Here is a 24,715-nt window from a genome sequence, read left to right on the forward strand (position 1 = left end):
GCAGTAGTTATACTGTTGGTAATTCGTTTGCGGGGCAAGGAACTTCTGACATACGAGTGACAGTCCAAAGATTTCACTTCGGATTACACATTCCGCACTTGCCAGTTGATCACACGAATTACAGCCAGTTTCTTTGGTTCATATCGATAATAACTTAGCACTTGAATCTAATATCAACGGATGTTTAGCGAAGATGCAGTCTATGATTAAAGTACACTAACTTGAAATGGGACTGGTATTCAATTAAATTCATACCCTAATCAGTTTCCAACGAGATGTGACCTTATCAAATTTTCTCAACACAGATCCCCACTTATTTCAGAATTCCAATTCTCATTCTATGGACGATAAAGTATGTCATTTAAAACTGTAAATTGAAAATAATACTGCTTTTGGCGATCATAGTTAACCTTAAGGAAATGGGATCTTGATACCTCCCATAAATTAATACAGTGCACACCATTGCAGTTTTATATGAGAATGCATAAAATTATATTTATAGATGAACAACAACAAAACATCGTCAAGTTACAAAGCTTGGCTTAACAGAACCTCATAACGAGACCTTACTACCATCGCTTAAGGCAGTATAATTTTGAAATAACTGTTTATATGACATACTTTACATGCTATAAATAAGGATTATAATTGTAAAACAAAACGACATCATCATCGATAGCCTGTAACAGTCCGCTGCTGGACTAAAGGCCTCTCCCGATGGGAAGGTTTCCTGACCATGCTCATGCTGGGCAGACTGATTGGCAATCGCAGTAGATAGATGATAGTAGTAGTACTGAGAACGCTGCTGCGCGATCTCCGTGATATTCCCTTAGTCGCCTCGTACGACACCCTCGGTTAGAGAAATGGTAGTGACAACTGTATTCTGATCTGCCGTTGCCACACAGCTAACAAAATTTTACTGCTTTATGGAACAAGCAGTGCATGCCTGATTCAATTTAGAAGTATAGCGCATACCCCTACATTAGAAACATCTCCAAGTATTTTAAAAACTGGCCAAGATGTAGGGGTATACTTCTAAATTGAATCAGGCATGCTCTGCTTGTTCCATAAAGCAGTATCATTTTGTTAGCTGTGTGGCGACGGCAGATCAGAATACAGCATAAAAAATCATGTCTGTTGTTTTCAATAAGTTAAAGCTCCTAAATTTCAACTGTCTACCATTTACCGTTCATGAGATGCAGCCTGGTGACACCGATAGACAGACAAACGGACGTACAGCGGAGTCTTAGTAATAGTGTCTCGTTTTACTCTTTGGACACGGAACCCTAGAAAATTGGCTAAAGGAAACCCTAAGCATAGCTGAATTTAAATCACGGAAATTAACACACCCCTGGAAAAGCAACTCGCAGAGCTCTACTGGAATGGCGCCTTAAAACCTGAGTGCCCTGCGACGCGTACACATGCAGATTACGTGTTTGTGAATAACTCTCATAAATGTTTAAATGAATTGAATTTCATACGAACTAATCTTTTGTGTGAATAAAATCTACTGCAAAATATATTTGTTTATGAACTAAATACAGATAGAGAAAGGAAATGTATAAAGACTTTTTCTTGTTGTATATGGCTGAGCATTATTTACACTTACAAGTAAAGAAAGGAAATGTATAAAATAATCAAAACAAGAGAAAACGGGCGTTAGGGTAAGTGGTTATTTCTTATTATAGTCAGATTGAAAATTAATTCGATAAGAGTTGCTATAATAATAACTGAACTTTTTAAATGCTTAAATAATTCAGCCCATAGATTTAAATTAGAAGGTTGAAGTTATTAATTTTATGGTATAAATAACTTCTTTTTAATATTTATAAATAAATAGATTATTGAAAAACTTCCTCCAAGATTTTATAAAACATTTTGTCAAAGTAAAAATATACTGCGTATATACAAGCCTAGACGATATATCTAATGGTTCTGCTGTAGTTTAGATTGAAGCACGCAATCGATACAACTCGACAAAAAACATAACATAAACTTTAGTACACACTTGAGTTTATAGAAAAGCAGTTACTTTAAATGGTTCGATTTATTACCACGAGATAGCATGCTCGTTTCCTATAGCTAGTAAAATACCAGCGGAATAGATAAAATACCGCTTTTACGGGCAATGGATCGTAGACATTGAATTAATGTCCGATTTTATTATTTCAGACCGAGTGACGTTTAAACCAGAGAGTAAGTCAATAATATTTTGTGTTTAGGACCGCTTTAACATCTAAGCTAGATTAGAACTAATGCTTTTCGCCACGTAGATGGTTTACTGAACATGCACACTATTAAACTTAGGAATATCTAAATGCGGAACAATAACAAAACAAACTGCTAAAACAATACAGAAATTATTTAAACACACGTCCCGACCCGTATTTTAATAAACCATACAATATCGCTTGTGATTATATTAAGGATGTTGACAGTAATCACAATGTTAATTATTTTATGTTAATACTCGAAAATAACCAAATGAAATGTGTTAAATGTGTTAAAAAGAATATGTCATGCTTCAATATCCTGTTATAGTCCCATTATTTGGTTAATAAGTAAGGCGTATTATAATATTAACGAATATTTTTTGACAGTTCTTAGTTAGTGTCTAAAGTTTAAAATTTTAAGTGTAATATAAACTCTAAATAAGTAAGAATATTGCACGCTAGAAAGTGGCAAACTGTTGGAACTGTACACAGTTAAAGCAATAAAATTCTCGATGATTCTCTATGAATGAATTCTCTATGATCTTTTGAAATCTTCTTATTAACAAGCTGAAAACTTTTATCTGTACTAGTATCTAAGTATTCCATTAATTCATTTAAGTTATTATGAACTTTTAACAACAGGCTCTGCCCCCGGATGCTCCCGCGTCGTGGTATGTAGCCTTACGGTTGTTATATATTGTTTAATAAGTATCCTCCTCGATTTATAAGTATTCTTTGTCTGCGTCTCAAGGATGCAATCTATCTGTGTACTAAATTGCGTTAAAATTATTTCAGCGGTCGAGTTAGGTAGCCTACAAAACCAATTTAATTATGAATCCCTCAGGAACCTTTAATTTTCCCGGGATTTAAAGTATCCTTTGTCCGCCTCCAGGATGCGAGTTATCTGTGTGCCAAATTTTGCTAAGCTCGGTTCCACGGTCGGACCGAAAATAGTTTATAATCAAACAAAAAAGCATTCTTTTACATTTATATGGATTTTATTGATGTATTTAGGAGGAAATGATATGAAAGTCATTTAGGTAACCTTTATAATATGGAACAATATCGGGTGAAACGATATCGACATAACTTTTAGATAGGTCGATGAATTTGCAAGGAATATTCAAAGCTACTTTGAAGCGCAAAGATCTGAAATGTCCTTCGAGCTTCAGTATTTCTAACTTGTCGTCGTTTGGAGGTTGTCGAGGTCGAACAAACTCTATTTGGAGGTATGTTGGAGAATACAAATAGAATTAGGAATTACTGATCAGAAGATTGAAAGTGATATTTGTCTGGTGGGTGGCTTCGGCTCTGGCTGGTTACCACTCTATCGCTATTTAGCGATAAGGCCGCCAAATTGTACGTTCTACCTTATTGTGCTGTTGTATTTGTATCTCTGTAAATTTTCTCTGTGGTGTACAATAAAAGTGTATTCATTCATTCATTCATTCACTCTACTGACAAAGACGGTAGGTTTAATATAACTTCTTTACCCTTAACAGCTTAAACGATACCATCTTCGATTGCCTCCAAGAAAAAAAAATGGAACCATAGGGCTAAGTTGAAGTGAATAATAAAAATATAAAAAATTATGTTCAGAAGAAAACGTAACGCTTTACCATTTTCGATAACCGAGTCATCATTTATCAATTACCGGAACACTACAGGACCCGGTTTTACCTTTCAGAAAGAGAATGGTTTAGGTAGTGATCTGGCCTGTAATGCCCTCCTATCTTCCACGATACCTATAATCTGGGTACCTTCAAATCAAGATTGAATAGGCATCTTTTAGGCAAGCGCGCCCGATTTTAGGCTGCATCATCATTTACCATCAAGTACTTGCACTTTTCTATACGAGTACATTTAAAACTAAAAAATTACAAAGAACTCTCAAGTTTGCAGATTTCCTCACGATGTTTTCCACCCTTTATAGTTAAAGTAAGTGATCTTCATTGCTTTAGTTCTGTGCAAGTGCTGGGTATCTTACTCGGTCTCCTCGAAAGTCCTAGCGACTAGTATCTATATATATAGATCAATGTACAAAGGTCTGTTTCGAAGATTAACAAATTTCATGGTTTTATGCTGCTTTTAACTAGCGACTCTCTCATCCCTGAAACTTAGAACCCCATCGATTCTGCGATTTATTTGCCCCATCCATTGGATTGGCGGCTTAAGAAAGTGACATGACCGGAAATTACTTTACGTTGAGAGAGTGTTTGGAGAACGTTGCAACTGAAACTCAAACCTAAACTACTACGTGGCCGCACTGTGCACTTTTCCGTTTTTTTTTTTTTTTTAAGAATACGTTACTGCGAATTTGCGCTTGAGGTAACTTTGTTGTTATTCCTGCCCTGAAAATTTTACTTAACTTTACTTAATCGTGTACAGAAAACAACGATTTAGGCAGAAATTTGGTAATTAATAACTTATCTATAATCGTTATAAAGAACTCCCTAGATTTAATAACAGTGTATTATGTCTCATCGGATGCCTATTAATTTAGGTGATTAAAACAATTAAAAAATTCACAAACTTTTATGTCATGTCTAACGACATAAGGCGTCTAAAGTTACGACACCGATTCGGCAGATAGTAAAGTTTAGGGGGCTCGTAAATGACCCTTGACAGATGAAAAAAAAAACAAAAAACACGACACATTGTGGCAAGAACCACAGACAAGTAAGGTAGTGAAAATTAATTGGTGCAAGGTAAATAATGTTCTTTGATTAGGCAATACTTACTGCAGCATCACCTTCACCGTCGTTTCAATAAGTGCTCTCTGAGGCAAAGGGATTTACTATGCCATTTTTCTTACCCTTCTGTTATATTGAGTAATGTGTAATCTTTATTAATTATGAACTATTTTGCTTACTTTGCGTTAAAAATCTTAGTAGTTAGTTGACGATCTTGCAGATATTCCCAGATCCAATTTCTAGGAAGTTTCAATGATATATAAACTGCGAAACATAATTATACAGTCTATAATAGTCCCACTTTAATGCACCATGCATCATTAACTTTCAAAAGTCTCAAGACTTGATGCATAAAGTTTGGTTATTTAGTTAACACTAACTTTGAACATAAATCATAATGGATGCTTCCATGCTTGGTTCTAAATAGAATTAAAATCATGTTTAGAATAAGTTAAGAACCACATTATTATATAGGTACATCAAGCATTTCTGCTGAAAAAAACTGCTATATATAGCTATATACTTACATTTTCATTTGTGTTTTTACATACACTTGGAGGAATTATCAATTTTATAAATTTAAAATGCATATAAAAATTTCGGACCCGACAAGATTTGAACCTGCTACTCTCGGGCAATCGCGGCCTGAGCGCTTTCACCAATTAAGCTACGGCTCTCCTACCGTCAATGCCGAAATTAGTATATGCCTTTCACATCAGTCTTATAGCGACTTCAGCGTCATCTAGTAGGAAACGTTGCAGTTTCGATCTACAACTATATACTTACAGTTCGTCTAGATAAAGAAAATGAACAAACAGTCAAACAGGATGGAAACACTGCGTTCAAGAGCTTTACTGTAACTTAAAAAAGTAAAAACAATACTATTTATCTTAATAAATTATATTGCTTTATTTGAGAAAATGTAAAATATGATTTTCACGTGTCATAATAATCGCTAAAGCCTACCAACCTGCATGGAAGCAGCTCGTCGGGTCTATGCTCTAAAACCCCCCAATAATAAAGAAGAAATGTATGCTTCAGTGTAACTTGAATGCGTTATTGGCTAATGATTGTGATGTTAATGTTGGAAAAAGCACTGGCGAGTTTCTCACCGGATTCTTCTCTGGCATCTGCCATCCGAACCGGTGGTAGAGTCACAATAAACAAACAGACTCTTTGGCTTTAAAAGTGCTTATAAAATAGGCGAGGTAGTTTTTAAAATAAATTAATTTCGAATTTTGATAGGATGACACATAGCTTTTAGTACTTTCGGTTTTAATTATCCACGTGAAATTTACTCCAAAGGCTCAGTTTCAAAAGCTCCATTCATCTAGATGGTATAAACAAATACTTGTTATCTAGTTGGGCATCTCCTACACAATATCCAATTAATATCCGGCCATTGTGTGGCTCATAATGAACCAACCGCTGACAAAGAACTTGTGGTATAACAGTGATTTTTTTATCGACGAACACAGACGGCCTCTTTAAATTATCCGATCTACAGAACCCTATGCCTTATTCAAAACTAACTGCGACCCGCGGCGTTACGTTGTTTGTTTGGTTTTTAGGACATTTGGTGTAAAAATACGTGTAGTATATTCCTGTAAACACTTAGTAATTTCATTTCCAGCACCAAAAGTAGCCTACGTTACTCTCTGTCCTTTCAATTAACTCTATATCAAACAGATTGGCTGCTAAGTTAAGGCGTAAATTTAGGAAAAACCAACACTTTCGCATGTATAATATTGCTATAAGTAAAATATACATATAAATACCCAGACACTGAAAAACCATCATGTTCTTCACACAAACATGTGAATCCAGTTGTGGTAATTGAACCCACGGCCTAGGACTCAGAAAGCAGGGTCGCTGCCCACTGCGCCAGTCGACCGAATAACTGAAGTTTACTGCACCAGTGATACAAAAAATAGCACAATAAGTTCTACATTTAGAGAAAAGCAGAGATAAATTATTAAATTAAAACCTCTATACTCTGTTGGAGACATCTGCTTACTCCGAGATTTGGTTGCTCCACGTATATCACCAACAAAATTATGATATGAAAGCCTCTGATAGCGTTTGTGAACACTGTCAACTAAGATTAATCAGAACTGAAAAATAAAATATTCAAATTAAAATATTGATTCCATCTTTTCAGTTCTTCAATGAATTTAATAAAGATGACAGCAGACATTAACGCGGTCGGGTTTGATGAGTTTATAAAACCTGTAATTTTTTGGTTAAATTTTGATATTACTGTCACTCTCACGACCAACACGAATCTATTGATACCACTCAGATAATAATAATAATAATAATAATAATAAAAAACATACCCTCCCTTTCGCAGTCGGTTAAAAAGGTTCGCCATTACTAATCTATTATATTACCACGGGTGAATCTAAATCCAATTAACTGAAATGGTTCCTTACTACTCTAATGGGTTCTGCCTCTATACGAATTAACAGTCATCTTTTTTTTTTTTTTTTTTTTTATTCTTATTGATTAAAGGGCTTTTATTTTACAAAAATATGTCAGCCCTATCGTAACTTATTCTATTCTTGTACAACTTATAAATAACTACTTCTATAAAAATCATATATCATTTTGGCTTCCCCAGAAGTTGGGGAAGACAAGATGGTATGAAACACACCTATATCACTAAGGTTTAATTTTAAATCCCTTATTAATGTCCTTCTACCTTGATCATCACGGGCACATTCGATCAACAAATGGTGTACATCTTCCACTACCCCACATACATCACAATTTGGAGAATCCGATTTCCGCATTAAAAATGAAAATTTATTGGATGGAACGTGCCCAGAACGCAACCTATGCGCTATCTTGATCATAGACCTATTTAACTTACCAACTTCGAACCAAGGCTTTCGAGGAGGCTGACTCTGTATGGTTCGATACCAAATTCCCTTTTCTTTAGAACGTCAGAAATGCAGTTTTTGCTAACAGGTCAGCCTTCTCGTTTCCTCTTAAACCTATATGCGATGGTATCCATTGCAGTCTCAGTTCGACAAAACTTTCCAAAACGTTATTAATCCTTGCCAAAATGGCATACGCTACCGGAACACCTCTGAGCCCAGAGGCGCACCGAGCTAAATGCTGCAAGGCACTTTTACTGTCAGTAAATATCACAACCTTTTTGTATCTCGATGCTTCCACATATGCCAAAGCCTCTGAGATTGCAAATAATTCCACTGACATAATACAAACATTTGAAGTTATTTTAAATAAAATGTTATTAGAGCCGGAGTCATGAAACGCTGCTCCCGAAATTTCGGCTGATTTAGAACCATCCGTATATAATATATGATAATCACCATATTTGCTATTCAATTCCTGTACAATACAATTTCTTAACGAATTTATTTCATAAAACCTTTTAGCCTGTTTAATACTATCCAAGTCTGTACTTACGACATTATTAATGTCAATATTTGTGACCCAAGTATTCAATGTGAACATTTGCAGAGGACTACATGAATGTAACTTCTCATGCTTAATTTCATTATAAATTATAGGCACTAATGGAGTCTTTCTTCTCCGCCAATACCTACTATTTTGACAGAGTGTATAACAGTTATTTAACAGTTCAATAGTCGTATTTTTAGAAAAGCTTAGAGTTCTAAAGCAGTACTTAGTTGCTAAATAATATCTTCTCAGATACAGCGGCGGTAGGCATAACTCCGACTCCATATGAATGGGTGTGGTCTTAATAAAACCCCCAATTATTCGCAATGCCTGGTTTTGTATTCTGTCTAACTTTTGTATGTGACTTTTTGCACTATTGTCATATAAAAAACACCCGTAGTCAAGTCTACTACGGAGCAAAGATATATAAAGTTTTCTTAAATGCTTCGGGTGGACCCCCCAAGACGGACCAGTTAAAATTTTTAGTAAATTCAAAATTTTCATTGTTTTTTGACTTAACTCATTAATATGTTTGCTCCACAATAACGACCGATCCAACCATATACCTAAGTACTTAACATTACAAGTGGAAGCAATTGCCTTGTTATTAACATGAAGTCTAACCGGGTCATTACGCTGTCGTTTACTGAATATACAAAAACTTGTTTTACTAATTGATATCTCCAACCCTAATTCTTCCAAAACTGACTTAAATATATCTAATGAGTCTTGAACTTTATAAGTGCTTTCTCTAAGACTATTGCCTTGTGAATAAACTACAAAATCATCGGCGTACTGACAAATGAATGCATTTTGAATCAATTTACTAACTTCACATGTTGTTATATTAAATAGGAGAGGAGATATTGGATCTCCCTGTGCCAAACCTTTATTCGTCCATCTAACCATTTCCGAACTATTATGCGTATTTTTAATTATGAGGTGCCGTTCACTCAAAAACTGCCATAAAAAATTACATATTTTACTTCCTATGTTAAGATTATCCAATAAACACACCATTTTATGTATAAAAACATTATTGTACGCATTTTCAACATCAAGAAAACAGGCTAAGGTTGGCTTATTTTCTGAGAAACCTATTTGTATCTGCGTAATTAACTTAATCAAACAATCTAGGCTGGATTGCGCTCTTCTGAAACCATTGGTGCTTTCCGCCAAAATTTTATTTTTTTCTATAAACCACTCTATTCTTCGGGCGAGCATAATATGGAAAATTTTGCACAAACATGATATAAGCGAAATAGGTCTAAATTTATTAGAGTTTCCCGCTTTAGGGATAGCAACCACCTGTATTCTACGCCACTGGCTAGGAATATAACCTGTCCGGAAGATGAAATTATACACTTTAATTAAATATTCTTTAGCACATACAGGAAGATTATAAATCATAGAATATGTAACCCCATCGTCCCCTGGTGCAGTGTCCTTCTTTTTTAAACAGTTTGTTAGTTCCTGCATACTAAAATTGTTTTCAAGGCATTGATTATTAGATAAAAATATAGGCTGTGGTAAATTAACAGAGTCAGGCGCCAGACTACAAAGAAGTTCCTCACACTGTTCCTCCGATGCATAGCTTCGATTATTTGGAAGGCCCTTGATCCAACGCATTTTACGCAACATATCTGAAGATGTTGTTGTCTGATCAATTGTGTCACAAAAGTTTTCCCAGGACTTTGACTTAGCCTCACATTCTTTACGCTGTACCTCTAATATTTTAGACTCCAGTAGCTGTAAGTTATGGGGTGTAGGATTACGTCGCAAATTCTTTAAAGCAAGTCGTCTTTGTGCTATGAGTTTGGATAAACTGGGATTCCAATAGTGTTTTGGCACAAATTTTTGACTAGGGTTGGTACAAATTTTATATTTAGGTATATTTATATCGGCCGCATTATTTATAATATCTAAAAATAAATCATACATACTCTGTATATCATTCTGGGATCTACTAATTAAGGATTCAGCTATACACTTTCTATAACAATCCCAGTTTGCTAATTTGAAATTTCTTTTGGATGTTAACTGCAATTTTTCCTTATATACTAACAAACATTTAATTACTACGTGATCGCTACCCAAATTATCATTACTTACCCCCCAATTACAATTTATGGCAATATCGGTAGTGGCAAACGTAATATCTGGAGAAGTTTCTTGTAAAGTACTATTTACTAGTTTAACTCTAGTTGCATCACCATTATTTAGTGAAATAAAGTTATTTTCAATGGAAGACTCAAACAAATAAATACCTCGAGTATCGCTTTTATAGGACCAGTTAGTGTGGTGGCCGTTAAAATCCCCTGCTACCAAAGATGACTTAGAAAATGTGGAAAATACGTCATCCCAATCATTCTTTGTTGTATAAACAGATGATGGACAGTAAATTGATACAATATTCTTTAAAAGTTTACAGTTAAATATCTTAACATGAATATTTTCTATGCCTGCATTACTAAAACTTGTATGACACACTTGAGCTTTAATTGACCTGTGAACAATAATTGCCACACCCCCGTATGCATCCAATCGATCCTTTCTAAAAATATTATAACCATTAAAACTAATATTGGAATCCGGCTCGAGCCACGTTTCACTTACCAATGCAATATGAATTCGTTCCCTGTTTAACAAAATTTCGAATGGTAACCTTTTCGGCCTCAGACTTTGTGAGTTCCATTGGGCTATTCTTAAATTAAAGTGCTTATCCATTAAAAATATACTTTAAAATATTTTGCAAAAAACCTTCCCCCACTAATTTAATTAACACCGATGACAACTCTTCCCACACAATTTTCATAACATTTTTGATTTTTTCTTCAAAAGAAATGTCTGCTAAAAAAACCGCCTTCAATTTCAGCCAGCATCGCTTAAAAGAAAAGGCAGTAGACTCTCTCTTTCGTTTGCCCATCTCCTCCTCCTGACTATTCTCCTGCTCCGATTGGGTTTCTTCACTATCCAACGTCCACTCTTTACTCATTTGCCGGCTCTTCTTTTTCTTTTTACGTCTTGTAGGTCCAGGAACAGTCATTTCTTGTATCCTTTCAGTATCAAATTCACTTTTGGCATCATTAGCTTCTTTATTAGCTTTCCCCCTATAAATTTGACTTACTAGAATATCCCTGTATGATAACTTATGAGTTGTGATGTCTGCTGTTTGGCTCTTGGCTGTAGTTTCATAATAGTTCTTCTGAACCTGATTTTGATCCTTCTCTTTTTCCAAATAATACTCCAGTGCTTTTCGGTATGTCACTCCTTCTTCACTCATAACACGACGAATTTCCTTTTCTTTTTTAAATACTGGACAAGATTTATCCAAGGATATATGTGGTCCTTTACAATTAACACATCTAAATGATTTTGTTTCACAATTAACATGATTTTCCCCACATTTAGGACAAATTATCTTCCTTGTAGGGCATGCCCGCATTAAATGTCCAAAATGCCAGCATCTGGAACATTGGGTTACTGGAAATATGAACCGTTCCACTTTGAGCCTGCAACCATAAGCATAGACATAGCTAGGTAATGTAGAACATATAAAACTAAGTCGCACAGTTTCACTATCTATCCATTTTCCGTCTTCTGTTAGCCTCTTTAATCTTTTTACAGAAACGATCTCACAGTCACAAACAAATATTTTCTGTAATTCTTCGTCATTAACTTCTAGCTCAACCTGCTTTACTATGCCGTAAGCTAAATTAATTTCATGCGTAAATTGACATCTGTATCCCAAATCGACCAGTTTAGGACAGTTTAATAGGATATCTGCATCATTTTTCGATGCGAATGTCACTATTACTTTGTAGGGGCTTTTATATTTAACTTTCAATATGCTAGGTATACTTAGTGATCGAAGGAACTTCGCAAGGCTAATCTGTTTAGGTAATATCTCCAAAGATGTTATAGAAATTTCATACAAATTCTCGCTTACATTTATTTGTGTACTACTACGAGCGAGGCGTTTTCGTCTTCTCTCCACCGTCGTAAAGCCCTCATCACCGTCTACATCATCCTTTCCGCTATCACTCCTACCTCGCTTGTCCGGTCTCATTAATATAGGTGAGTCTATTCTTTCCGCGTTCTCATTAAATTGTTGCTCATTTAATATATTAATATTTATACCGTCACTTTCACTCATGTCACTACCGCCAATAATTGCGTCTCCCTTACTTTTCTCACTCATTTTATTTTATTTTCAAATGCGGGTAGTTATATAAAAATATCACCACCGAGGAATAGAACGCGCGCTCGCTACCGCGCACCGCACGCAACTGAACAGTCATCTTGTTTTGTTAATCTATATATATAAAAGAGGATGTTTGTATATATCTCATCGATAAACTCTGAAACTATTTGACCGATCATTATGAAAATTGGTATGCTTATGTATTTTTTCACGGAGAAGGTTTATATGCTATGCCCATTGATGTAACTCCCCACCAGGCGGCGCTGTCAAGTATCGACTTCCGCCCCGTTCAACCGATTGTCATAAAAATTGGTATGACCATGTATTTTTCCACGGAGAAAACGAACATGCTATGTCCATTGATGTAACTCCCCACCAGGCGGCGCTGTCAAGTATCGACTTCCGCCCCGTTCAACCGATTGTCATAAAAATTGGTATGACCATGTATTTTTTCACGGAGAAAACGAACATGCTATGTCCATTGATGTAACTCCCCACCAGGCGGCGCTGTCAAGTATCGACTTCCGCCCCGTTCAACCGATTGTCATAAAAATTGGTATGACCATGTATTTTTCCTCGGAGAAAACGAACATGCTATGTCCATTGATGTAACTCCCCACCAGGCGGCGCTGTCAAGTATCGACTTCCGCCCCGTTCAACCGATTGTCATAAAAATTGGTATGACCATGTATTTTTCCACGGAGAATGTAAATATGATGTCCATGTTATTAAATATCACCATCATATTCGTAAGTAATAATTTCGATAAACAATACAAATTTAAGTAAGATTAATTATAAGTTACAGTGTAAATAGTTTTATAAAGTAATAATGACATAATAGGTTTTGAGTAAACAACTTCACACTTCTATTAAATATAGAGTATGAAACTGAAATAGATTTTTTTTTATCAATATAACCTGTTTTTGTCTTTATTATTTATAAATAAAAATAACATAAATTAAGCTGTCATTTCAAGCTGAGAAATTATTTTAATCGATTTTTAATTAAATATAGCTACAATTTTAATCTACATTTAATCATTTATTATTCACATTTCTTATTTACAATTATCGTTTTATTTTAATTCATTTTTTTTTAAATATAAATTTAATTTTATCTTATATTTTTAGAAAGAAGTTTATTTTATGAAAAATCCCTAATTTTTTTGTTTTAATTAAATTTATCTTTTAAAACATTAATTACATCTAAACGCGAGTGATAATATCATTAATAATTACCATGTCCAAGCTATTGGTTGTACAGGATATTGCAATAGTTGTCTCTGTTTCGTCAACGTAATCTTAGAAAATATTTTTTTTTATTTCAAACGCACTTCATCGATTAAAAAACTAAAAGTTATCATTTTTGCTTTAGTACTCACCGATTACTTGATTGGTAATTGTATATGACCAATTATTTTCACCAAACGCATTATCAGCATAACTGAACAAATTTTCGAAAGTATACCTAACCTATTAAACCCTTTTTGCGTAAAATATTTATTGAGCAGCTCATAACTTGTATATTATCAAAATATATAAAAGGTCAATGACTGACTGACTGATTGACTGATCTATCAACACACAGCTCGAACCACTTGACGGATTGGGCTGAAATTTTGCACACAGATAGTTATTACAACGTAGGCGTCCGCTAGGAAAGGATTTTTTTAAATTCCATCAGGGTTAAATATGGGATGAAAGTTTGTAAAAAATTCTTCATTTATCAATTTATTTTTCAAGCTACATCAATTAAACTTTGATTTTAGGTTTTCGATTTATAATAAAGAAATACGTATTTCATAGGGGATCAAAATTAATATGAAAGTTTCTGATTTTCTAAGTAATTTCCGTTCATATTTTTCTATAAGCAGCAAGACCTTTTTTTAACCCTTTGTAGTAAATTTAACAAATCAAAAATAAAACTTAACGTGAGCGAAGCCGCGGGCAAAAGCTAGTTTAATAATAAAAATTATATAAATGATATTCCTAACAATATCAAAACACTCGTCCTATATCAAGGTTATAGAAATTCTACAAGCAAGGAACTATATTCTATGTAATATTTTGCATATATAAAAAAATATTGCTGTAGTGGGTCGGTAATGATCTTATATGTCATCATTATAAGCTCATTACCGACCCACTACAGCGCATGAGTCTACTCTCAAACTGAGAAGGGTTTAGGCCGCTGTCCACCAAGCTGGCCAAGTGTGGTTTGGTAGACTTCACACTCCTTTGAGAACGTTATCGATAACTCTCAGGCACCTGTCTATTAGGTTTCCTAACGATGTTTTCCTTCACCGTTAAGCAAGTGATATTTTAAATGATTTAATTATGTTAAGAATGTACTAAACTAGATCTTATATCTCTCGCTCGATTCGCTATGATATTCACGGGACTGGCATTGAAGTTTGACGTCAATATGATGACCGCAGAACCTTGGCTTCCACTTCTTTCCTCTACTGGCAACAAGAAAGAGTTTTAGCGGCTACAATAAACTCAGCAAACACTAACTTTACTATTAAAACAAAAGTAAATGTTCCAAAAAATGTATTGCAGCTTTTCCTTGTAGCGTTATACGTTGGCACTATGCAGGCATCTCACTCTCTCACAAACAGAGGAAGCACTAGTTTACAATGAAATAGCTTAGTGTTTACTACTCAGATTTTTCATTGTAACATGTAAGAGAGAACACAGAGACGTAGACTGCGTAGAAGTGATCCCCACCATTCTATATTCAGAAAACTTTAGAAGCATTTAACGTTTCCAAAAAGTAAAAAAAAATATGCGGTATCTGCTTGCGGCCCACACGTACAAACCTTACCAAGGAATCTTCCAGAAGTACTTCATGAAAAAAATACACGACCATTGGTTTTGTCGATTTTATCTCAAATAGGATCTCAAAGCAAAGGAAAACAATTATCTTTGAAAGGTTTTCTAATGTTGAGTTTTAGAACATAACAAAACGGAACTACTTTTTCTATAAAACTATGTTCTGGATTCACTTGTATTATAAATTTGATTCACTCTACTTTTCGCTACATTATTCTTCGCTCACCAGACCTACAAAAACACGACTAAACATTGCTTTTATAGATAATTTTTTTAGTATTACGTATTCTGTATTATATTATATGTAACAAAAGTAGTTTAACTTTAACCTTAACAAAGTAAATATTAAAAATATTAAATTAATCTATAATGACTAACAAAACGTAGAAATAATTAATTATTATCTAACAGAATCGACGGATAAAAAAATAATAATGTCCATAAATGTGCTGCAGGAAAAAAATTACAATATGAGATTCGGGTTTTGACATAAGAACTTTTTTAAATCTTATAGCATAAATATGTGATTGGGCCCGCAGGTTGATTACGTATCTCGCGACAGGTTTGCGACAGGCGTAAATTTTGCAATAACTGCTGTGAAACGTCACTTTAAATAAACTAAATAAATAAACAAAAGCGACGTTTGACAGCAGTGATTGCAAGATTTCCGCCTGTCGCAAACCTGTCGCGAGATACGTAATCACCCTGCCGGATTCTTTAACTGTAGGATGTCGTTTATATTTTTTCATTTTTTGTATAACGTTATCGGGATACGGGATGACATGTGGAGAATAACATGTTAACCTTCCTTAATTAGTCAATTGTGCACTGGAGCAGATAGAGTGTATAGAAATACTCTAAAGGTGCGACCACATGGCAATACATCGCAACCATTAAGCGTATATTATAAGAAATAGCCTTAGCGAACTTTTACCCTAAACACGGTTTTGAACAGCCTCAAAATTTCTAGGTATTTTGCCTGGTGGGATACTTTGGCCATGGCTAGTTACCACCCTATTGACACATACGTGCCATCAAGCAACCTAACAAGTCAGGTGTAATGTAAAAAAAATCATTCAAATAGTTCTAAATAATCGCGCAAACCGAGTGTTTCTTCGCATATAATTAAGTAAAACTTTAAAATGGTGAAATGTCCAGTACCCTTGACCGATTCACGGAGGCAATCTGAAAGAAAAAATGATAAATATATTTCCTCTTCGATGCGGCCAATGGACAGACAGATTGCAAGTATTTTTGCATAAGTTCGCAAGCAAGATATTTTTAATTTATGTCTGTGTCTATACGCAGGCCATAGTTATCCTTAAAATATTCAACGTATACAATTTTATTTCTTACTAGCCAACGGCGGTTTAGCAAAACATCGTGGTGGTTAAATTAAGATTCTCCTTCGTTTTTAATCAAAAGCCGAATTTTATTAAAACTACATTAGATTAGATATAACGTGTATTAAAGTCTTAGAAACAACTAATGCTACTAGTGTAATTAGTTTTACTTACAACTGAGCATAGTTTTTTGGGAATATATTTAACTATTTTTAATTCCGCAGCTGATGAAAACGGATCCATATCGGAGACTATACCAGATCGGCCCGTCGAACTGAAGAACTTCCCCAAACTCTGCGAGCAACGGAGAAAATTTCCTGTGCTGTACAAGCTAGAATTTCAGGTAAGAAAAACTAATTTACTTTGCCATTGTCTTTCTCACTTGTCCAGATTTCACACGTAAACTTCTTGAGCTGTTCGTAGGATAAAAAAGAACCTATACTAACGGATTTATGATAAAGTATCACTAAAAACTGTATCTCATTAAACATATAATTCATGTTTAATGAGATACAGTTTCCTAGAATAAAAGTGGTTGTGTGTAAACGGCCTTATGTAGAGTTTACGAAGCTCTTATTAAACATCCCGTGCATAAAAGCACGTAAGGTGGGCTTTATGCACGGATATTATAGTTGCAAAGAAAATATAACGTTAATTTCCTGGAAATCGTAATTTAAGTAATCCAGTTAAAAATTTTATTCTTTAAAATATTTGTTTTATAAATAGAACCTGAAATAAACTATTTAAGACTAAATAAAATCTAAAACGTCCTCGAAACCACCGCAGCGAGGCACACTTCCTTAGATGCTGGTAGCATTGCCCCTTTGGATGGCCAAACTAATTTGTTGGCCAAGGTAAACTGCCCGCTCTAGGATCACCGGTAAACTCGATAGTAATGAGTAATCCTTAGAGTTATTCAAAAAAATTCTATTTACTAATTTTACTTAAACACTTAAGCCCAGATACGAGTAAATAGTCAATGCTTAGCGTTCGTCGGAAGTATTACTCCGCAAAGAACTGCTTTGACATAGCTTAGCACTGTCACTCATACGGACTTCAATAAACGGGTCTAAGGTTTTTTTTTAACGATAGACGACAATCATGCCTCTTAGAAAGCAATAATGAGGTCTAGGTTGGAGCACGCTTGCCTAGAAAAAGCCTATTCACTCTCGCCTTGAAGGTACTCAAGTTATACGTGGCAGGTAACACAGTTACCGAGAGGGCGTTCCACATTCTAACGCCACGTATCAGAAACGTGGATAAAAATGTTTTGTTTTTTTGTGTGTTCTCCTCGTAACTACGAAAATGGGCCTCTTAATGTACGATCAATGAATGTCTGTTGTGATTGGGAGTTGGGATTTTTATTGTTTTTATTTTAATGATTATTTTTTTCTTAAACTCCTCGACAGCGCTTCGCCTAATCGACACCGCTGGAGTTGTGGCATAAACGTTAAAAGCGAAAAAGATTTTAAAATTTGTCAATAATATGGGAAATCTATGATTAAACGCACGCTATCGTTAAAAGCGAAAAAGATTTTAAAATTTGTCAATAATATGGGAAATCTATGATTATCACGTGCTAAGTCTACAAAACTCTGTAGTATGGCTAAGTTAAGCACTTTCAACGAAGGTGGATGCTAAGTAACAGTCTATTTAAGGGAATGTAGAAGAAGAAATACTTTATTGCACACAAACATCGAAATATACATAAAATATAGAATAAGCAACAGAACTAAAATTGTAGGCATGCAAAGGCGGCCTTATTGCTGCAAGCAATCTCTTACAGGCAACCTCTGGCAGAAGGAAAAGCTGCAAGAGAGCGGGATAGTGCAATTATATATACATATATATTCGAAAATAAATAGACATACATATAAAATAAATATATATACATACATATATATATAAATATTGAAAAGAAAAATACAAATAATAAACATTAATTAAAAATATTTGTTCAAATTATTTCACTCAAAGACAGATAGTAGTCTTTAAGACGACATTTAAATATGGGAAGGGATTGACTTTTACGGAATGTAATACTTAGAACAGAACTGAACACTTACTTGACATAAGCCACCGCTTAGGAATGACTATTTCATCATCATCATCACATCAACCCATTACCTTCCCCCTAAAAAGCACGGGTCTCCTGCCACAATGAGAAGGGGTTAAGGCCGTAGTCCACCACGCTGGCCCAGTGCGGATTGGTGGACTCCACACACATTTCAGAACATTATGTAGAACTCTCAGGCATGCAGGTTTCCTCACAATTCTTTCCTTCGCCTTTGAAGCAAGTGATATTTTTATTTCTTAAAACGCACATAACTTCGAAAAGATAGAAGGGCGTGCCAGGATTCGAACTCGGCACCCCTAAAGTGAAGTCGAGCTCCTACCCAATGCGCCATCACCGCTTCACTATGACTATTTATTTATCTGGCCCTAATTTTTTTTGATACCATACAGATTAGTAGAAAGAACTGTAACCCTTTTTTTAATTCAAAGTCACAAAAGCTGTATTTTATGCAGCATGAGTAGTATTTTCTCTTTGCATTTAAAATTATTGATACTATACCTGTGTGGACAACCTTATATAACGTTTTCGGAGCACTTTTTAAAATTCTCGTACATTTAAACACATGAGAGGGTTTACGCTCACATATTTTATTCACAGTTTTTTTTTCATGTTACAAAAATGGCAACCACAATTCACCAGCACGCTCACCTTACCTTACAGTTTTCCTATTCGAGACGAATACACAAAATACCCTAACTTTTGTAGCCCGCATAATTATAATTCACACTTCTTTGTCAGTTATAATACTAATAATAATTTAATCACCATTTGAATGAAAAAAACAACATTTTTAAATTTACTCACACAGTTAAAATGTGTGTGAGTAAATTTAAAAAAAAATCTATTTAGGTACTCATTTCACTCCAACATTTTTCTTTATTCCACACAGGTTTGATTATCCTACTTTTTTCAATTTATTATATCTGTTATAGTGATATTTCTTTATATCCGTATTTTATTGGGCATGAGGAATATTTTCTGCGTTCGCATTTAAAATGATTGATGGTGTCCCTGTATAAATGCTCTTATGTAGCATTCTGGAAGGACTTACACAAGATTCTCGTGCAATGGTTAAAGCTCGTATATTTTAATTACCAAGAAAACAGTATTTTGATCTTGATACAAAAATTGCAAGTTAAATTTGGCTGCCTTCCCTTTTAGTTTTGCAGTTTGTCACTATAAAATACTTATCGAAACTAATATCAATACTAATGTTTATTAAATAGTGATTAAAAAAAAAAAGCCAACTCTCCTTAAAATTTATTCGCACAAAAAGTCGTTCCTTCTTCATTAGGCACTAACTAATATTATAAAGGGAAAAGATTTTCTTGTTAGTTTGTTTGTATCGAATTGGCTCCGAAAGTACTGAACTGATTTCAACTATTTCTTTACTAAAATAAAGCTAAGTTATCAGGAAGTAACATAGGCTATACTTTATTTGATAAAAAATTGGAGATCCTTAAGAAAATTGCAATAATGTAACCCAAAGTAGCAAAATTTTGCCTAAAAAATGAATTACTTAGGCTGCGCTGAGAAAACTATTAGTGGTACGTAAAAATATTTACGAAATAGTTAAAGTACTCATTGTAACCCACAAAAAAAACACGATGGAGTATATCTTATTATCGCTAATACACAATAGCAGTTTTGTGTTCTATAATTTAATTACAACGCCGTTTGGAACAAAAGTGGTTTACACTTTTATCGCAGTATTAATTCTAATTCAAATAAATAGTTTCATCATATTCATATAGCAGTAAGATGATTTTTAATTCATTCTTATTGTACATGTTGTTTAGAAGTTTTTATCACAGGCACTTATGAAGCGGTCATACATATATGTTTAAATAATTGTAAGTGGATGGTCTCACCATCGTAACTTCATAACTAACTAACTTCATTCGTAAACTTAAATCTAAAGCTGCGAAGGTTCCAAACGCGTCCCTGGTCTCTGGTCTAAGAAGAGCCTTCAACAAACTTATGTAGGATTTTTTTTTGTTATCACCATTAGATTGATAGTCTTCATAAAAATCTTAATAAGAAGGTATTCATATTTCTATGATAATTTGTGAACGCTCTTATGTAACCCTTTCGAAGGGCTTATTAAAATTCTCGTGCAGTTTGAGCTGAGTTTGAGCTCAGATATTATGTTTACCAAGAAAACAGAATTATAAAATGAAAAAGTTTTCTTGTAACATAGAATGCCACGTATTTTACAGATGTAACAATATTAATAAATAAACCCACCCTGAAATTAAAAAGGCTCGATTGACCACCTCAACTCATTTCTAACATATTTCAGCTCTATTTTATGAAATACATCGTCTAGCTCTATAATTCAGAAGCGGCAGTTACTATTTCTCTCATAAAAGACAGGTGGTAGATCCTGTCGAGTGGGGGTTTTGGACGTGGCTAAATATCCCCTGCCGCCAAAGACAAACTCGAAACTACGAAATCGATTGGGTTTTGGTTTAATATACGTGCCGTACCTCTGACAGGCTAGCTCATTACCATTTACCTCTTAGATTGCATTATCATTTACTACCAGGTAAAACTAAAATCTTAAAGTAGTGGGCGAAGCTGTAAGTCTATATTAAAATAGATTTCTACGCAACGCTTTATACCGGATCGCTTAGCAGCACGTCTTTCTCATTAAACCATTAACTAGCCACGGACGAAGGCTACAAAAGACACGAGAAAATTCAAAAATTTCTATTTTCCAAATGCTCCCGCCGAGAAAAGAGCTCGGGACCTCCAACTTATGCGACTTGCGCCTAGGAGGTTGACAAAACTTAAGCTTGTTTGAGATATATTCAGATGAAATACGAGATAAGTTAAAATTATTAGATGCTGCGAAATGTAATCTGTATGATAATGCTCGAGGCTACAAAGTTTAAAATCTCTGCCGACACTCGAATACAACTTTTATCAGATTTTGTGCTGGCGAAACTTACTTTGATTTTTCACTCTTAAGATATTTAAAATGATGTCACCAAGCTAACCTTGGTGATATAATTTTAAATGGAGTGAATAGAACAGAAATATTGATTCATAAAGAACATTCAACACATAAGTATTGTTATAAATAAATAAATATACTATTGTCGTAATATCATTGCCATCTATGGGTACTAAGATGACTAATGAATATTCTTATGAATAATATAAATAAATACTTATAAAGTTATAATATTCAGATAAACACCGACACAGACACTGATAAAAATTCATGTTCATCAAGCAAACATTCTCTAGTAGTGGGAATCCACTGCCTTGGACTCAGGGCAAGGCAGGGTCGCTGCCCACTGCGCCAATATGGTTTGAAGATGATGATGATGCAAACCTGGTGATCATTTTAGAATATTTCGCACCAAACAACAACAATACATGTTTAATATGTAAACCGCGTCAAATGATGCTGCCATAAAAATAAGGAATGATAATGATAATGATAAATATACTACGACAATACACACATCGCCATCTAGCCCCAAAGTAAGCGTAGCTTGTGTTATGGGTACTAAGATAGCTGCTGAATATTTTTTATGAATATAATACACATAAATACTTATACAGATATACACCCAGACACTGAAAAACATTCATGTTCATCACACAAACATTTTCCAGTTGTGGGAATCGAACCCACGACCTTGGACTCAGAAAGCAGGGTCGCTGCCCACTGCGCCACTCGGCCGTCAAATGTCCTTTACTCCGACCGACTTCGTTTCATTAAATATCTTAACGCCAACGAAGTCTTAGGCCATCTAGGTAATAAATCGGGTAAAGTCTGTAAAACGAAATTGAATTCTTTTTTTTGTTAATTTGCATTAAATGATGCTTTTGTATCATTAGTGCAGTCTTATTTCCTTACTAAAACGAGAATTTCAGCTTTATTAAACTTGGCAAGGAAATGGTTTTGGTAGAGCTTTCCTACGTATTTTCTCTTTTATTGCAACTATAAACTGTTGATATTTGGAATAAAGTTTACTTTATATTTAGTTCATGTCATATAGCAAATAAGCTCGACGTGATTTTTACGTGGTGTTGAATGAGGCCCGCTACTATCTTAGGCTTCATGCACCTGGCGCAATTGCAGGGCTAACTTGCTGTGTCATAAATGGTGTGGCCAAAAGCAGCCAGTTATTAATAAAATAATGTCATGAAACCAATTTAATAGAGGCATCGACGGTAGGAGAGCCGTAGCTTAATTGGTGAAAGCGCTCAGGCCGCGATTGCCCGAGAGTCGCAGGATCAAATCCTGTCGGTTACGAAAATTTTTATATGCTTTTTAAATTTATAAAATTAATAGAATTCATTTATTTTTTCAATAGTAGTATTGTACTGCGCACTATAATACTACATACATTTCATCTCTGCCTAAGAGTTCTATGTGCAGAAGTTTCGCGTCTAATTTGAATTCAAAACAGATCCGTCTTAAAGAATGTCGGCTTTATTTAATAACACGAGCACGGGCTAAAAGAAGTTATAAGCTTTTTAATATTGTCCCAGTAAGTGGGAAGCGGTAGACTGTAGCCCCGGCTTAGCCTCTTAAGCCTTAGGTATTCTGTTGAATATTCTGTCGGCCAACTCAGCTTTTTTATGATTATCTTTAATATCCATAAAGTTAAGAAGAGACAGAAACCATGTATACGACTAATATAGCAACGAGAAACAAAGACTACTAAATTGGCTTGATGCTCAAGAACCACTCCACTTTTGTAGTATTTCTCAAACAGGCGATTAGTTGTTTCACTCAATTTAGCAGTTAACAGTAATTTTTTTTTCTCATTTCTCTAAACGTTTACCATAAAATGAGAAAAGTTTGTGAGCTAGCAACATTAAGCGGGTGTGAAGTGAGACGTGCGCGGGACGTTTTCGCTGTCTTTGGATACAACGCACTGCATGCAATAATAGCTGAATGAGGGTTCTGTATGTTCTTAGTTATTTGATAAAAGCATTGTTCGTGTAACGTATTATGCAAGAAGATGCTAAATTAAATTCCGGGTTTCAATAGATATTGGTTTGGCTATTAAGATATTAACAGTACAGTTATTTTCATTCCTTGCTTGCTTGATGCTCAAGAACCACTCCACTTTAGTAGTATTTCTCGAACAGGCAGTTAGTTGTTTCACTCAATTTAACAGTTGACAGTAATTATTTTATCTCAATTCTATAAACTTTTACCATAAAATGGGAAAAATGGGAAAATTTGTGAGCTAGCAACATTATGCGGGTATGAAGTGAGACGTGCGCGGGGCGTTATTACTGTCTTTGGATACAACGAACTGCATGCAATAATAGCTGAATGAGGGTTCTGTATGTTCTTGGTTCTGTGATAAAAGCATTGTTCGTGTAACGTATTATGCAAGAAGATGCTAAATTCCGGGTTCCAATATATATTGGGTTGGCTATTAAGATTTACTGTACACGTTCATAACATAAGTCCACGAGGACGAAATCGCGGGCAGATCTAATATTACACACACACACACACACTACAGGGTATGAGTCTCTTCCCACCCTTTGAGAACATTATGGAGAACTCTCACGCATGCAGGTTTCTTCACGATGTTTTCCTTCCTTTTCGTAAAAAATATAGAAACACTAAAATAATTCAGAGCCTTTCACGCAACCGCAGTCACGAAATGCAGGCAGAAAGAACGAAAAAACGAACGAGAGCCGTAAAAAGTGTTCCTAAACGACAAAACAACTCGGATGGTTCGGATGGCGGATAAAAGATGTTATTCAACCTCATAAAACATGGAATTCTGTCTAACTACCATATTATTGAAAGAAAGAAAGAAAGAAAAATCGTATTTATTGTCACACATTTGTGTAAAATGTTACATTTGTGAAATAAAATAATTGTTAAAGTATAAAAATTAAAAAAAAAAAATGTGTGACAAAGGAGCT

At 34.7% G+C, this 24,715-nt stretch overlaps 1 protein-coding gene across 1 annotated transcript in view; it reads left to right on the forward strand.

The window, feature by feature from the left end:
* LOC120633289 overlaps positions 1 to 24,715 on the forward strand; it is a 188,628-nt gene that overhangs the window by 127,123 nt on the left and 36,790 nt on the right. The window contains exon 3 of the mRNA XM_039903469.1: positions 16,947 to 17,065. Within this exon, the coding sequence (XP_039759403.1) occupies positions 16,947 to 17,065 (119 nt within the window). The remainder of the gene's footprint in view (positions 1 to 16,946; positions 17,066 to 24,715) is intronic.

This window comes from Pararge aegeria, chromosome 21 (assembly GCF_905163445.1).
Source record: "Pararge aegeria chromosome 21, ilParAegt1.1, whole genome shotgun sequence".
In the NCBI taxonomy this organism is placed as follows: domain Eukaryota; kingdom Metazoa; phylum Arthropoda; class Insecta; order Lepidoptera; family Nymphalidae; genus Pararge; species Pararge aegeria.